Source organism: Mustela nivalis, assembly GCF_964662115.1.
Source record: "Mustela nivalis genome assembly, chromosome: 6".
In the NCBI taxonomy this organism is placed as follows: domain Eukaryota; kingdom Metazoa; phylum Chordata; class Mammalia; order Carnivora; family Mustelidae; genus Mustela; species Mustela nivalis.
This window is the reverse complement of record NC_139025.1, coordinates 34011267-34029526: the sequence shown is the minus strand read 5'-3', so window position 1 is coordinate 34029526 and position 18260 is coordinate 34011267. Positions and strand designations below refer to the sequence as shown.

At 39.0% G+C, this 18260-nt stretch overlaps 1 protein-coding gene across 2 annotated transcripts in view; it reads left to right on the top strand.

Annotated features, from left to right (window-relative positions):
• Positions 1-1896: 1896 nt before the first annotated feature.
• Positions 1897-18260, top strand: part of GARIN2 (golgi associated RAB2 interactor family member 2) — a 33984-nt gene continuing 17620 nt past the window's right edge. Inside the window, exons 1-3 of one of the 2 annotated variants that reach the window (XM_082737320.1) lie at positions 1897-2176; positions 13154-13241; positions 16846-17008. In XM_082737320.1, the coding sequence (XP_082593446.1) occupies positions 16850-17008 (159 nt within the window). In that variant the 5' untranslated portion in view covers positions 1897-2176; positions 13154-13241; positions 16846-16849. The remainder of the gene's footprint in view (positions 2177-13153; positions 13242-16845; positions 17009-18260) is intronic. The other variant, XM_082737321.1, reaches the window with a different exon arrangement.

The window sequence follows — 18260 nt, the reverse complement described above, 5'->3', positions numbered from 1 at the left end:
TACCCCTTCAAACCACGTCATTTTAAGCCTCCACGCTTTTGCCCAAGATGGCTAATCTTTCAAGACTTAGCTTGGACCTTTACTCTTCCAATCCCCAAATCTCCAAAATGGACTAAGTGCCCCCTCATCTGGCTCCCACTTATCACTGCATCTCGTTGGAATAGTCTGCTTATATGGCTACATTTAAAATATACCATGATTTTTATTTCCCTCTTTTGTGATTTCTTCGCTTTTTAATACTCCAATAGCCTTAAAAAATGGAAGTGAGATAATACTGAAGAGTTTCATCAAGGTACATCAGAATTAATATCAACATGGAAAAGAGGAGAGAAAATTTATGCAAAAGTGTTTCCTGGCCTTGAAGCAGGAAGAACAAGAACATGGCAAAGGGCGATCATGCAATAAATTTGCTGAATGAAGAAATGGATGATTAGAAATCTAGTCAATGGTGCTCAGATGATGAGAGGAAGAATGTTGCATGCGACAGAGGACATTCAGGATAGAAGACAGGAAAAGGAGTGTCTAATGCAAAGATAACAGGAAACCCTCTGAGCCTGCAGACTGAAGCAGCAGTTATATGCAGAGACCTCTCACTAGAGCCTGGTGCCTTTCAACATTCAAGTTATACATCCAGCCCTCAATTCTGCCTGCTATATATCCTATGAGTGTGGATGCCATAGCCTCCGTGACACCAACACCTGGTCCCAAATTAAGTTATAGTTCTTGAAGAAATAGGAATACAGTCAACCTCTCAAAACCTAGCATGGTTCATGTTTATTCTGAAAAACTGAGTGTTCACTGTCAAAAGCAAGTGTTTAAGTCTAGAATATGGTGACCCAAATGAAGTAAATTCACTAAGGTAGTGGGCTCCGAGGCCTGAGTGGTCAGTTAGTATCCTCCTGTGTCCCTCCATGCTCATGAGCAGGCAAGGGGGTGTGTAGGTAGGTGGGACTCTGAAACGCTTGGCTAAAACACAAGAATGAAGAGGATGTTCTGATAGGGAAGAGGAGAATCTTCTAACTATGCAGAAAAGCAGAGACAAGCAACCTAATCACATGTAGCAGTCTCTCCTTATCCTTGGAGGGTGCACCCCACCACTCCCAGTGGGTGCTTGAAAACAGGGACAGTACCACACCCTATATTAACTCTTTTTTTCCCTATCATTCATACCTTTGATAAAGTTTATCAATTAGGCGCAGTAAGAGATTAACAACTAATACTAAAATAGAACTATAGCAATGTACATAATAAAAGTTTTATGAATGTGGCCTCTCTCAAAATATCTTGTTATACTGTACTCAACCCTCTTGGGATGATGGGAGATGATAAAATGTCTGCATGATAAGAAGGGAAGAGAGTAATGGCATTGTGACGTAGTGTTAGGCTACTAACACTAATCATCAGATGAAGAATCATCTTCCAGACCAGACCGCTGGTAACTGAAGCTGCAGAAAGGGAAAGAGGGATGACTGTAGCCTTGAGAGAGAGGAAATGTTTAGAGAGAAGTCCATGTATTCTTTCATATTCATTTTTTCATCCAACATATAATGACTGAGTGCCTCCTCCAGCACAAGTCCAGAATACACTGGATGCTGGAGACAGGAAGACGCCTCTGCTCTCTAGGAATGCTACATTCTCTCGAAGCTTTGCTTTATAGAAGCTCAAAGTGACTTAAATATGTTTAAGTCTCTGAAAATTGGGATCTAAGGAAATTGGTAAATTATGAATTGAGCACTAAATGATATAAGGTGTCTTCAACTTTCTCAGTATGAGATCTTTGGCCTGCTAAGTTGACTTTTCTCTCCAAGGAAGCCTCTGTAAACCTCACACCATGACCCGGATCAGAACTACCACTCCCGAGCCATCTGGGCTCCACATGAATGGGGGCAACACTTGATCTCAGTGGCTGAGGTCAGGGCTGCTGGGTCCCAGCACTCTCCTCTTACTTCAGAGACTATGTCAACACATTGTGATGCAGGAGCAGGAACACAATGCCCAGAGCAGCCAGGCCTCCTGCACTTCTTTTACTAAGTGGTTAGCTGCCTGCCCAATAGACATAAACACCTTCTGTCTGCCAAAGAAATGTGAGAAGTGTTGGAAACCTGCTGTTTGGAGACTATTCTCCTGAGTAGACATCCAGGAGATCTCCAGAGATCTATTTCAGCCTCACGTCTATGTAAGTGACTGTGTGATTACTGCGATTTTTGGTGTGAACCTGAGGAAGAAGGAAATGGACAACAGTTGAATGAATTCTAATCATTCAAGGGCAAAAATGTCTATTTCCTTTGCAACTTTCTCTTTTCCTCTTAGTTTCATATCTTACACTGCAACCAAAACAAGCAGAAAAGCTCAGAGACTTATATCTATCCCGTTACCGCATCTTTCTTGAAAATGATTTCATTGAGAATTTGAGTTAAAATGAAAACAAATTTTCTAATTGTTTTTAAATTTTGGTTTTCCAAGCCATTAACCCAATTTTCTCTCACGAGTGAGAACTGAATGAACTTATAGAAAGACAGTCATTTTTAATTATTCAAATGAGAGAGAAGATCCAGAATATAGGGCTTTTCTGTTCAAAGCTGAAAGGTTAGCGGGGTGGGGACCCAGGGAGAAAGACGGGTCCCAAACTGCCAAACTTTCTCAAAAAGTTTGCACTCTAAAGTGCAACCAGAACTGCCACATCAAATTGCGATGGACCAATCCTGAAAATATGTTTATTGGTGTGTTAAAAATCTTGTGAAAAACTAAGGAAATGTCATGTTTCATAGTGCTATGCAGAACCAATCTCAAAGCACAAGTACCATAGAGAACAGTTTTAACAAGTAATGGGTAAATACTGCCATTTAAGACCTTTTATGTAATTATGGGCAAGAAATAACACACAGAAGAAAAAGACAAGAGAATGTAGGTGGTCAGAATTCTCTCAACGCTGCTGTAGGTTTGAAAAAAACTTGATAATAAAAAATCGGTGGGAAAAAGCCAAATGAGAATGGTAAATAGCAAATAATTATAGACAACAGTTAAGGGGTGTTTATAGACACCCCACCAAATTAAGCAGTCAGAAAAGTCCCTGAAAACATTTCCATGTTGGCTCCCAGACTCCTTCACCCTCCCTATCCCAATTTCCATTAAACTCAAGCTGTCACCAGTTCAAAAAAAATTCCCAGTCTTTGATGAGTGCTGTGAAGTATGTAAACCTGGCGATTCACAGACCTGTACTCCTGGGGATAAAAATATATGTTTATAAAAAATTAAAAATTTAAAAAAAAAATCCCAGTGACTACATTTAGTCCTAGGAAAATCAAGACATCCCACCACCGCCCACTGGTAAATATACTTCACATCCACACTATTTTTAGCCCTAATGGGGCCTTCGTGATTTTGAAACAATTACTCAGATAGGGATGTCTGGTGATGTCACGGAAAGTCTGGAACAAAGCTGAAGAAGTTCCACCTCTGAAGTGTAGACAGCTCATTGCTTCTCTCTGCTTGGTTTCCCAATTAAACTACAGGCATTTGTTTCTGGCCTGTAATCAGATTTAATATGGGCTCTCCCTACCTTTTCCTTTACTGAAAGTAGCTAACAGTGCTTTTTTGAATGACAATAATAGTGTAATTCTGCAGGAAAAAAATGCAACCTTTTTTAAACTATCTGCTGAATTAATCTCCATTCAGTTAAAGCTGCTAAAGAGAAAAGAGGATGGGGAGGGGTGTTCTAATTAAAGGAAATAACAAAGAATGTAAAGAATCTGCCAGTGACCTAGTAAGCTGGGATCCATCTCAAATAGAATTAGATTCCTCTGTGCTCTGTAACACAGTTAAAAACCTTATACATGCTTTCTGGTACATTGCTGGCTTAATTAGAAGTATAAAACATTTAGTGAGCCCTAGTGAAAGGCAAAAATTATTGGGAAAATATAAACTGTGATTGTGAAAACGAATACACAATTCTGGTAGAACAAGTTATAACAAAAGATTCTGTGTATCTGTGAAATGAAGCTAAGTTCCCAGGATAGCCTATAGCAACTCTGCTTTGTTCCTCTGTTCTAATTCATATAGTCACTCAAACCATATTTATTGTAATTCTATAACATATACATTCATTGGCCCTTTAATGTGATTAATCTATTTTAATACCAAAATTTACTTTTTCATTTATGAGTTTCATATTGCATTACTTTTCATTTATGAGGTTTTTTTTATTTTAATTTTTTATAAACATATATTTTTATCCCCAGGGGTACAGGTCTGTGAATCACCAGGTTTACACACTTCACAGCACTCACCAAAGAACATACCCTCCCCAATGTCCATAATCCCACCCCCTTCTCCCAACCCCCCTCCCCCCAGCAACCCTCAGTTTGTTTTGTGAGATTAAGAGTCACTTATGGTTTGTCTCCCTCCCAATTCCATCTTGTTTCATTGATTCTTCTTCTACCCACTTAAGCCCCCATGTTGCATCACCACTTCCTCATATCAGGGAGATCATATGATAGTTGTCTTTCTCTGCTTGACTTATTTCGCTAAGCATGATACGCTCTAGTTCCATCCATGTTGTCGCAAATGGCAAGATTTCATTTCTTTTGATGGCTGCATAGTATTCCGTTGTGTATATATACCACATCTTCTTGATCCATTCATCTTTTGATGGACATCTAGGTTCTTTCCATAGTTTGGCTATTGTGGACATTGCTGCTATAAACATTCGGGTGCACGTGCCTTTTTGGATCACTACGTTTGTTTCTTCAGGGTAAATACCCAGTAGTGCAATTGCTGGGTCATAGGGCAGTTCTATTTTCAACATTTTGAGGAACCTCCATGCTGTTTTCCAGAGTGGCTGCACCAGCTTGCATTCCCACCAACAGTGTAGGAGGGTTCCCCTTTCTCCGCATCCTCGCCAGCATCTGTCATTTCCTGACTTGTTGATTTTAGCCATTCTGACTGGTGTGAGGTGATATCTCATTGTGGTTTTGATTTGTATTTCCCTGATGCCGAGTGATATGGAGCACTTTTTCATGTGTCTGTTGGCCATCTGGATGTCTTCTTTGCAGAAATGTCTGTTCATGTCCTCTGCCCCTTTCTTGATTGGATTATTTGTTCTTTGGGTGTTGAGTTTGCTAAGTTCTTTATAGATTCTGGACACTAGTCCTTTATCTGATATGTCGTTTGCAAATATCTTCTCCCATTCTGTCAGTTGTCTTTTGATTTTGTTAACTGTTTCCTTTGCTGTGCAAAAGCTTTTGATCTTGATGAAATCCCAATAGTTCATTTTTTCCCTTGCTTCCCTTGCCTTTTGCGTTGTTCCTAGGAAGATGTTGCTGCGGCAGAGGTCGAAGAGGTTGCTGCCCGTGTTCTCCTCAAGGATTTTGATGGATTCCTTTCGCACATTGAGGTCCTTCATCCATTTAGAGTCTATTTTCGTGTGTGGTGTAAGGAAATGGTCCAATTTCATTTTTCTGCATGTGGCTGTCCAATTTTCCCAGCACCATTTATTGAAGAGACTGTCTTTTTTCCATTGTGCATTCTTTCCTGCTTTGTCAAAGATGAGTTGACCATAGATTTGAGGGTCTATTTCTGGGCTCTCTATTCTGTTCCATTGATCTATGTGTCTGTTTTTGTGCCAGTACCATGCTGTCTTGATGATGACAGCTTTGTAATAGAGCTTGAAGTCCGGAATTGTGATGCCACCAACTTAGGCTTTCGTTTTCAATATCCCTTTGGCTATTCGAGGTCTTTCATTTATGAGTTTTATATATATTTTTGTAATATTAATAAAGCAAGATAGTATGGAAATTTCACAAACAATTTGCATAGACAGGCCTTGCTTTATTTTTAAAATATATTTATGTAGAGTCTACAAATGTTGTGCTTATTAATGTGAATAACATTGTGGCAAATTTCACACGCAACATTTATCTGCAGACTTCTCATCATAATGACTATGGTCATGTCATTCTCTATCCAGCAGTGGTCATGCAAAAGAAACAAATGCACTAACGCATTGTCTACATTTATCCTTATTAAAAAGGTATCCACAGAAATGGTGAAAATGTTCTAAGTTAGATTATGGTGGTGGTTGCACAACTCTATAAATACCCTAAAAATCATTCAAATATAGCCTTATTCTTTGTTGTTGTTCTTGAAGATTTCAGTTATTTATTTGAGAGAGAGAGCATAAAGGGAGAGGGAGAGGGAGAAGTAGACTCCCCACAGAGAGCCCAAGGCAGGGCTCAGTCCCAGGATAATGGGATCATGACCTGAGCGGAAGGCAGACACTTAACCCACTGAGCCATCCAAGCACCCCCAATTATAGCCTTTAAATGAGTGAGGTTGATGATATATAAATTATATCTCCCTAAAGTTATATTAAGAACTGATCCATAGATTAAATTTTTAAGAAAACAAAACTATCTGTAAAAGTCCAGACACACAAATCGGAACTGTTTTTGAATCATCAAAATTAATAACAATTTCTCAGAAGGGGTTGCAGATTGGTTAGATAGGAGGACTGGGGAGCTATGAGCTGTCAGGCTGCTCTTCCATGGTCTTCCCACAGGAAATCCCAGCAGAGCACGGGGAACTTGTCAGTTGAGGACCATGAATTACTTACTGCTTTGTAAGAGAAAATCATTTCTCAAGCATCAGTTTAGCCACTGGACACAATTAATTTTGGTACCTCTTAGAAGAGATAGTGATGTCCCAAATAGATTCACACCATGATTGGTAATTTCTGCTTTTAAAAATATTTAAAGTTGAAGGAAAACACTAATTATATATAACATCCAAGATATAGATAATATACAATGCTGTATATTTTATGTATTATATAACTATAATATATATAAATTTATAAAACTAGAAAGACACATATATACCAAAACTTCAACACTATCTCCAGATACTGAGAGCAAACTAGTAAACAGTTAATTAAACAGGAGATAATTTTGCTTTTGGACTTTTGACAAAATGTGTAGTGGTGTGTGTGTTTAGCCAAAGTCGGTTTCAAAGCACAATTCATATGTCTCAAGAACAGTGCACTCTCGGGATATTACCAGACTAATTGGGGAGGTGGGAGCAGGGTTTGTGGTGTACAGATCAGTAATCTCAAATGGCAGTTACAATAAAAATAAAACTAGTTAAAATTCAGCACGCACTTACCATCTCTGCATGGAATTCAAAAGTGTCAAAATAATTCCAGAACAAATGTTTAGAAACAAAGAACCACCACACCAGTGAAGACAAAAGATTCTGTTACATGTTTAGCTTCTTAGCTGACCTCCCCTTTGTTCTGGAGTTCCAAAGGGATGAGAAGGGCAAGGCCTGATAAGGCTGCAAATCCACTGAAGCTTTTTCCTGTTCCTTTTCTGTGACCCTAAACCCACAGTAAAACTTCCTCCTTCAAGAGGTCATCCCTGATTGCTCTCTGGAGAGGCTGTTCTCACATGGAAGGGGTCCACATAAGGACTGTGCTGGGAAGGGGCATTCCCTAGTCCTGGTGTCCTTGGAACATTCACAGAGTAGCAAGAATTTGTGAACACCAGGCATACCACATGTGGTCACTTTCTTAGAGTGATTTTTTTTTTTTTAATATACACTATCACTCACTTCTGAATGAGCAAGAGTTGACTACTGCGTTTCCTCAAATCCAAGACCCATCAATTAGTATACCCATTATGTTATGTACCACTGAGAAGGACAAAAATGCTGCCAATTACATAACTAAATGTTTTCTTATTACTTAGACGTTTTCCCCACAATGTCTCTCATATTCCACTCTATCATCCTCTGTGCATTTCAGTGCTCCACTCCAGTCTCTGGGAACTTCTTCCAAGCCTTTGACATGCCTTTTGAAAGTTTTGTACTGGAGCTTTCTTAACCACACCAGAAGGTGTCAACAAAAGGTTTTCAGGTAACTATTAGAAACACATTTTATTTTTATTTAAGTATGAATTAACATACAATGTTCTATTGGTTTCAGGTGTACAATAGAATGATTCCACAATTCTATACATTCCTCAATGCTCATTAAGATAAATAGACTCCTAAACTACCTTTATCTATTCCACCCATCCCCCACAAACACCTCTCCCCTGGAGACCACCAGTTTGTTCTCCATATTTAAGAGTCTGCTTCTTTGTTTTGTTTTGTTTCTTTACTTTTACATATGAGTATATGGTATTTGTCTTTCCCTGAGTGATTTATTTCACTTAGCATTTTACTCTCTAGTTCCATCTATGTTGTTACAAATGGCAAGATCTTGTTTCTTTTTTATAGCTGAGTTATATTCCATTTTATATATCTAGATATCACATCTTTTCTTTTAAAGATTTATTTATTTATTTTAGAGAGAGAGCATGCACTCTCAAGTGGGGGAAAGGCCAGAGGGAGAGGGAGATAGACTCCCTGCTGAGTGTGGTGCCCAACACGGGACTCAATCCTACAACTTGGGATTGTAACCTGAGCTGACATCAAGAGCCAGCCACTTAAATGACTGAGCCACACAGGAGCCCATATATACAACTTTATTCATTCATCTATCAATGGGCACTTGGGTTCCCCCCACATCTTGGCTTTTATAAATAATGCTGCAATAAACATAGGGGTGCATATATCCTTTTGAATTAGTGTTTTTGTTTTTATTGGGTAAATACTCAGTAGCAGAATTACTGATCATATGGTAATTCTATTTTTAATTTTTTTAGAAGATTTTATTGAGTTATTTGAGATAGAGACAGTGAGAGAGAGCATGAGAGAGGAGATGATCAGAGGGAGAAACAGATTCCCTATGGAGCTGGGAGTCTGATGCAGGACTCGATTCAGGAACTCCAGGATCATGATTTGAGCCAAACGCAGTAGCTCAACCAACTGAGCCACCCAGGTGCCCCATATTTTTAATTTTTTGAGAAAGCTCCATACTGTTTTGCATAGTGCCTGCACCAGTTTGTCTTCGCGCCAACAGTGCATGTGGGTTCCTTTTTCTCCACATTTTCACCAATATTTGTTATTTCTTGTCTTTGATTTTAACCATTTTAATAGGTGTACAGTGATATCTCATTGTAGTTTTTGTTTCCCTGATGTAATTTGTGTTTCCCTGATGACTAGTAAGGTTGGGCATATTTTCATGTGCTTGTTGGCCATGTGAATGTCTTAATTGGAAAAATGTATATTCAGGTCCTTTGACCTTTTTAAATTCAATTATTTGAGGGGTTTTGATGTTGAATTGCATAATGTTGAATTGTATAAGTTCTTCGTTTATCTTAGATATTAACCTCTTCCCAGATATACCATTTGCAAATAAATTCTCCCATTCAGTAGACTGCCTTGTTCTCCTACTGGTTTTCTTTGCTCTGCAAAACTTTTTTTTTTAGTGTAGTTCTGACAGTTTAATTTTGTGTCTGTTTCCCCTGCCAGAGGAGACTTATCAAGAAAAAAATATTTCTACAGCTGATGTCAAAAAAATTACTGCTTATTTTCAAAGTAAGTTTGTAGTTCCAAGTCTCATATTTAGGTCTTTAATCTATTTTGAGTTTATTTTTGTGTATGGTAGAAGAATGTGGTCCAGTTTCATTCTTTTGCATGTAGCTGTCCAGTTTTCCCCACACCCTTTGTTGAAGAGACTATCTTTTTCCCATCTCATATTATAGATTAACTGACCATAAAAGTGTGGGGATCAATTCTGTTCCATTGATCTATGTGGCTAGTTTTGTGCCATACTGTTTTGATTATTACAGCTTTGTGTAGTATATCTTGACATCTGGGGTGTGATGCCTACAGCTTTGTTCTTTTTCAAGATTGCTTTGGCTATTTGGGGTCTTTTGTGGTTCCATACAAATTCTGGGATTATTTATTCTAGTTCTGTGAAAAAACTTTGTTGGTATTTTGATAGGGTTTGGATTGAACATCTGTAGATTGCTTTGGACAGTGTGGACAATTTAACAATATTCGTTCTTTCAATCCATGAGCATGGAATATCTTTCCATTTGTTTGTGTCCCCTTTGCTTCATCACCAGTGTTTTATAGTTTTCAGAGTTCAAATCTCTCACTGCCTTGGTTAAGTTTATTCCTAGATATCGTATTCGTTTTGGTGTAATTTGCTTTACAAATTGTTTTCTTAATTTCTTTCTGCTACTTTGTTAGTAGTGTACTGAAATACAACAGATTTCTGCATATTATTTTTTTACCCTGCAACTTTACTAAATTCATTGATCAGTTCTAATAGTTTTTTGGTGGAGTCTTTAGAGCTTTCTTTTTATAGTATCATGTCATCAGCAAATAGTGAAAGTTTCACTTCTTCTTTACTAATTTGAGTGCCTTTTATTTCTTTTTCTTGTCTGACTGGCATGGGTAGGGCATAAGTACTATGTTGAACAAAGTGGTAAGTGGTAACAAATGTGGTAACATCCTTGTCTTGTTCCTAATCTTAGAGGAAAATCTCTCAGTTTTTTTCACCATCAAGGATGATGTTAGCTATGGGTTTTGCATACATGGACTTTATTATGTTGAAGCATATTCCCTCTAAATCAACTTTGTTGAGGATTTTTATCATGAATGGATATTGTACTTTGTCAAATGCTTTTTCTGTTTCTTTTGAAATAATCATATTTTTTATCCCTTCTGTTATCAATGTGATATATCACATTGATCGTTTTGCTAATATTGAACCACTCTTACATTCCAGGAATAAATCCCACTTAATCATGATGAATGGTAAATAATTTTAATGTGTTACTGTATTTGGTTTGCTTATATTTTATTGAGGATTTTTGTATCTGTGTTCATCAAAGACATTGTAGCTTTATTCTTTTTATAGTCTTTCATTTGGGTATCAGGATAATGCCAGCCTCATAAAATGAATTTGGAAGTTTTCCTTCCTCTTCTATTTTTTGAAAATGTTTGAGAAGAACAGGTATTAACTCTCCTTTAAATGTTTGGTAGAACTTACTGGTAAAGCCATCTAGTCCTAGACTTTTTTGGTTGGGAGTTTTTTTACAGATTCAATGTCATTGCTAGTAATTGGTCTGTTCAAATTCTCTATTTCTCCTGATTCAGTTCTGGAAGGTGATATGTTTCTAGGAACTTAACTGTGTCTTCTATGTTTTCCAATTTTTTGGCATATAATTTTTGATAATCTCTTACAATCATTCATATTTCTGTGATATCCATTGTTCTTTTTCCTCCATTTCTGACTTTATTTATTTTTTTAAAAAATATTTTATTTATTTATTTGATAGAGAGAGAGAGAGACAGTCAGAGAGGGAATATAAGCAGGAGGAGTGGGAGAGGGAGAAGCAGGCTTCCCACCAAGCAGTGAGCCCAATGCGGGGCTGGACCCCAGGACACTGGGATCAAGACCTGAGCTGAAAGCAGACGCTTAATGACTGAGCCACCCAGGTGCCCCTGATTTTATTTATTTAAGTCTTCTCCTCTTTTTTGACAAATCTAGCTAAAGTTTTATCAGTTTTGTTGATAAGAACTAGCTCCCAGCTTCATTGATCTGTTCTGTGGTTTTTAGTCTCTATTTCATTTATTTCTGCTCTGATCTTTATTAATTCCTTCCTTCTACTGGATTTGAGCTTTGTTTGTTTAGGTTGGGGTTTTGTTTTTTTTTTTTTCCAGCTCCTGTAAGTTTAAGGTTAGGTTGTTTATTACAGATTTTTCTTGCTTCTTGAGGTAGACCTTTATTTCTATGATCTTCCCTCTTAGATCAGCTTTTGCAGCATTTCAAAGATTTGGGGCTGTTGTTTTCATTTTCATTTGTCCCCATGTGTTTCTTTTACTTAAGGACACATTTTTTTTTAATATTTTATTTATTTGAGAGAGAGAGAGAGAGTATGAGAGGAGAGAGGTCAGCTGAAGAAGCAGACTCCCTGCCAAGCAGGGAGCCCAACCTCTGGGACTCAATCCTGGGATTCCAGGATCATGACCCGAGCCAAAGGCAGTCTCTTAACCAACTGAGCCACCCAGGCGCCCTTAAGGACACATTTTAAATGACAGTTAAATGCAACCTGTAGAGTACAATCAATGTACTTAATTTAATAGGAACAACCATGATTGAGTTTGTGCCTGCGCAGCCAAATAACCACCACCATGCAGTTCCCTCCACCCCTCACCATCAGAGAGTGATCATAAGGAACATTCCATTTCAGAGTTGTTAAGCTGAGGAAAATTATGTTTCTTAGAATGAATAACTCAGGAAGTATGAAACTGTAAGTGAGCAAGAGGGAACCCAGCCTAGCAAATGCTGAGTAAATTATACCCTTTTTTTGATAGAGGGGCAGGTGTTGGTAGACCAGTATAGATATTCAGGTGCTCACCATGGGATAGCCATGGTTTTCACTGTTTCCTATACATCACTGCTTTGAGTTGGGTCATTTTACCTTCATCTTACAGATGAGGAGATGGAGCTCAGAGATGTTAAGTAACGTGCCCAAGGTCTCAAAAGTAGGTGACAGAGCCCAAATATGAACCTAGATGTGTCTGACCCCAGAGTTCTTTATATTCCCACTATACCAGTTTCCATACTGGACTTATGGCACTTTAGTCCTGATCATGATTTGGTTGCAGTTCACCTGGCCCAGGTAATCCTGAAGGGATTATTTAAGCCAGAATTTTATGAAGAGGAAAAAGTATTGTCTATAGTGACAGAAAGCACAATATGGAGGACTCTACACAAGGGATAACATAGTGAGTATAAGCATATGTAAGTATATTCATTCATAAAACTATGAACACCAGCTGGAAAGTTAGTAATAGAGGCTACACTGGCTTTTTACAGGAAGAAGATAACTTGGGCTTCTTATGACCCTCCATTTTACAATAGTTATTTGAGTCTGTATTTCTTTCTTTGTCATGTTATCAAATGTCTTCCTTGGCCATAAGGGCCCAGGATTTCACTGTTTGACAGTTTCAGGCCGACCCTAAGCTATGAACTCATGATTGTCTGGCTCCACTCATCAAAACACTATGATTAGAATCATTGACAACAGCTTAGCTCAAATATGGACAGCAGCCCTCTGAGCATTTCACCCACACTGCTTAGGTAGGAAAATTCTTTCTAAGGCACAGACCTCTCGGGTATGAAATAAAATTAAGGATTTGTACTGTTTTTCCTTTGTATGCACTTTATTTTCTATTTTTGTTCCCTTCACAAAAGACTTCATCATGAAAAGGAGGAAGCCCAAACTGAAATGAGTTAAGAACTTTGTCTCCAAGAGAGGACTGTGGCTTGGCCCTGCGTTGAGGTGAGATATGTTGGTGTGTACTGATAAGACCAGATTAAGCTCTACCTTGTCACACCTTCTCCTTCCCTTTCTCCATTCTCTCTCCATTCCATCTTGACTTACTTTTCAAGCTTTGTTTGCCTCTTTCCTTCTTCTGGGAACTCAGTGTACCAAGGATGCTGCTTATAGTGATCAAGTTTTCTAGATCTCCAGAGGAGGCTCTTGAACTGATATAAGAGAGTCTGAGCTTCGAAGGACAAAAGTGTAAGAAATCACAGCTCTCCTGGAAAATGAAGGGCGGACAATTGCTGTGACTTTGCTTGTCACCCTGACCCAAAAGGCTGCTGACCTTTGTTCTCCTTCTGCCAGCATACCTTGCTCTCATCAAAAAATGTTCTTTTCTAATGATTTCTCTTGTTATGCTCCAGAAGATTCCCTATATATTTAGGCCCCAAAGGTCCATCTGATGCTTTGATCACTTGCTATGTCCTCTGGTTCTCTAAGGCACCTTCACTGTCTGTCTACAAAATGATGATAGAATAGATGCCTTGTGCTATCGGGTAAGTCGTGAAGGAGAGAAAACATAGATGACAACAAGGCTTTCTGTCTTTTTTTCCTATCATGCAATCCCTATGAGGACTCTTCCATTGCTGTTGCAAAGCTCTTTTCTTGGAAACCTGAGGTGACTAAAGGCCTTTTCACATGTTACCCCTCAGACCTTGTTTATCTCTTTCTTCCATACCTCCTTTTACATCCCCCATCCTCTCCTCCGTATCTTTTACTTCCTCTTTCTTTATATTATTATTTCCATTAATTTCTTTAAAATAATCACAAACAATAGAAATATGGCAAGTACAGTACAAAAAACTTTTCCCCCAAATCTTTTAAGAGTAATTTGCCAATTTGATGCCCTATGACACCCAAATACTTGAGTTTCTGTTTCCTACAATCAAGGACATTCTCCTACGTAGCCAAAATTTAACCATCAACATGAGAACATGTACATTGCATAATATCATCATTTAACCCTGAAACCCCCATTCGATTTTTAATATTTGTCCCCATAATAGACTTGCATAGCTAACAGATCCAGTTCAGAAGCACAGTTGCAGTGAATGACTACCTCTCTTTAGTCTCCTTCAGTCTAGAACTGTTTTTTAGTCTTTCTTTGACTTTCATTATGTTGACATTTTTTAAGATCACAGGCCAGTTATTTTGTCAAATATCCCTCAAATTGGATCTGCCTGATATTTCCTAGTGGTTGGATTCGGGTCATGCATCTTTGGGAGCGATATCACAGGAGAATGCTCTGTGCTTGTCATTGTGTCTTACAAGGTGATGCACCGTTTTGATTTGTCCCATTATTAATAGTGTTCACTCATCGGTCGACAAGGAGGGTGTCTGTGTGACTTCTTCACTATACTTTTTCCTGCTTTGAAATTAGTAAGTATGCTGGTGAAAGGTGCTTTGAATGATGTAAATTCTCTGTTCTTCACCAAGCTTTTAATTTATTCCTTTATTTATATCAGTATAGATTCTCATGGTTTCCTATTTTACGTGATCAATTTCCCTGTATGGAACTAATTACCCTCCTCTTCTACCATCCTCTCTCCTGTCAGACACTCTCCCTACCCTGCTAGGCTCTGATTTCTTATACTGCACCTCCCGTCTGCCCAACAACAGAGGCCTCCTTGCCTCCTTTGGGGTCTGAGCTAAGGCTCCCCACCCTCCCCAGTACAGATTCCTGACTCTCTTTGTCCCAGCGAATCGATCTAGGACAAAACTGTTCAGGAATAAAAGAGAGTAGGAAGAAAGAGGACACCTTTTGGCTTCTCTGGTGCTCCCTCCCTTTCCTCCTTTCCATCTGTCCTGACCTGTTCTGGCACCTCTCACTCTTGCCACTTCTCACGTCCATCTTTCTAAGCACACAAGACAATATTGAACCATGGGCAAAGGCATAATCAGTCAGACTAATCAGACTGTGAAGGTTTGAATCCTGGCTTGGGGACTTGGGTAAGTTACTTCCCCTGTATAAGCTTCAGCTGTGTGGTGTATAAAATGAGCATTATTTTAAAAAGATTTTTATTTATTTATTTGAGAGAGAGACAGTGAGAGAGAGAAGCAGACTCCCCACGGAGCTGGGAGCCCGATGTGGGACTCGATCCTAGGACTCCAGGATCATGATCTGAGCCGAAGGCAGTTGTCCAACCAAATGAGCCACCCAGGAGTCCCATAAAATGAGCATCTTAAGAGTGCTACTTCATAGTATTTTCAGAATTAAACAAGATAGTGCATGTAAGGTCTGGTGCCTGCCACATATCAAACACTAAATAAATTTCATTCTTTTTTAAAAAATATTTTATTTATTTATTTGACAGAGATCACAAGTAGGCAGAGAGGCAGGCAGAGAGAGAGGAGGAAGCAGACTCCCTACAGAGCAGAGAGCCTGATATGGGGCTCGATCCCAGGACCCTGGGATCATGACCTGAGCGGAAGGCAGAGGCTTTAACCCACTGAGCCACCCAGGAGCCCCTAAATAAATTTCATTCTTATTTCCCATCCCCTATGTGTGAGGTGGTGGTGGTGGTGGTGCTTTTATCTCCCCCTCTCTCTTTTCCTGAATGCTTTTTCTTTTTGTCTCATTCTTCTTATAATTAGCTTTACTGAACTATTTTACTTTCTTGCTTTTCCCGATTTTTCTTACTTTCCCTATGTTCATGTATAGCTGTGCTGAAGGGAGGCATTGAGTTGCCGCTAGCAGAAGGTCTGATGGGGAATTCCCATGCCAAGAGTCATTGCTCATAGGATGTCAGGTAGCTGTGGTCTCTGCTTCCTATGGCCCAGGCTGGGACAGCAACAAGACGTGTCCACTACTTACCCCGTAGCTTGAACACAAGGGAAAAAAAAACCTCTGAGAAAGGACGGAGGTGGAACTATGTATTCGCAGTGGAATACAGGAGCAGCTGCTTGCCAGTTAAGGACCCCTCCTCTAACTGGCATGGGATTTGTGAAGAGGGAAGGAGGAGATCTTTTGAAAATATGAACAGAATTACATTCTGAGGCCTTGTTCCCTTCTTGGAATTCTGTCATTTCTGGTCAATAAAAGGTAAAATCCAGTGATGCCAGCGCCACTATTTTTTTGTTGAAGCAATTTCTGGAGAGAGTCAGAGAAACTGGCCACTATTTACCTCTCAACCAAGAGCTAAGCATAAGTCAAGGGTGAATGGTCAGGAAAACATGTTCTCAGTTTAGTATGGTTTGATACCCTATTTACAAAATAATAATAATAATAAGGGAAGGGTGGTAGTACCATTAATTATGAAGACAGAAAATGATGGTTTGCGGAATGTGGCACACATGTTTCATGACCTTCTAAAGAGGCCTTTCCTAATTGCCTTCATTAATTAGGGTTACCAGCCCCACACCCCAGACTGTGTAGGGACAAAGATCTTACCAATCATGTTCAGATATATCCCCAGTGCCCAATGCAGTGTCTGGCATATCATAGATGTTGATAAAATTTGTTGACTCAAGGAGTAAGGAAGGCAAATTTATTATATTAAATTTTCTCTGTATCTGTTCATTGTGTTCCCATTCCCTCGACTCTCTGACGTTTGTATGTAAGCACCATGAAGAAGAACAAGAGGAACCCCACCACAAGGATCAATGAGCGAGACGCCATCTCTATCCCAACCTCCCAGGATCCAAGAAATCTTCAAAATATGTTGGATGGAGGAGAGTATGCCCCTTTTGTATCTCCTCCCATATTAGAGAGCAATTTTATCCAGGTAAATAATATTTGAGCCCTGAATTAAGTTCCAATAACTTCAGTGATTAATTTTCTCAAAGAAATTGAGAAGATTAAGAGGAGAATTATTCTAAATGTGATAAAGGAATGCATGAGACAATTAAAGGGAACAATTTGGGGACTTTAACCAACCTAAAATAATTATAATGTTAAAGGAAAATTCATTTCAAATTTTCCCAGCAAACTCTCACCAAGGAATTCTGTTCTAATGCCACCATAATTGTCATTCTATCATAATCTTCCCAAGATGTCATGAAGAGATTACAGTGAATTCAGAACATCCTGACACAGGAAAGCATTCAGATAGCTCCTTTCTTAGATCTAGTAGACATTTTAAAGAATAACATCTATGACACAACTGAGTATTATAATGAATTTTGGCTCTAGCTCTGAAAGTAAAAATTGTCAAATTGTCAGGAAGAAGAGATTTCTTCTCACAGAAATGTACCAACATCATGAATGAAACTGCATTTCAACACAGTTGAGAGCAGTTTTGCTTTCCCTAGACATTCAACATTAAAATCTCCAGACAAAGAAATGGGGAAATGAGTTCACTGTTGTAGGCTGTACCCTTAAACTCCATAGTAAGGCCATGACCGAGACTAATACAAAACACCCATTCAAGCAGTCCCTCAGCTCATTCTACAGAGGGGAGACAGGGAAGACAACAGACACTTCCATAAACGTGTTCTTTGCCCTGATGCCTGGGTTCTAGGGAGACCTCTTCACCCTGCAGAACACCAGAGGCAGGTGTTTAAAGAACACTAATGTTTAAGTAATGCCCAGAATAGATGTGATAAGTAATGTTTTGATGATTTTACCTTCTATATGTTTCTTTCCTACTAATAATCTTAATTTTTCACACTTCTTTCCTACCCGCTTTTCAAACAACATTTTGCATGTCCTAACGAACCCTGAGGGAGGGAGGTAGACATGCCCCCTATCATAATTGGGTGAGTTATTTCCTTCAATATACACAACCTTTTATGGTTAGTATGTCTTTGGAAGCAAGTTGCAACAGTTGCCCCTGACCCAACTTTAAACAAAAAAGAACAACAGTTATCTCAAAGTAAAAGAGCCACAGGGCATCGGCTCCCTTGCAGGGAGTCCTGGAGGACCCAGGTCCTCTCTTGTGCTCTAGCCCCCCACAAGTTAGCTCCCCTCAGGACATTACATGCAAACAGCTGCCAGAAAGAGAAGAGGTGCTCTCCTCATAGCAACTTTTTGTGAGG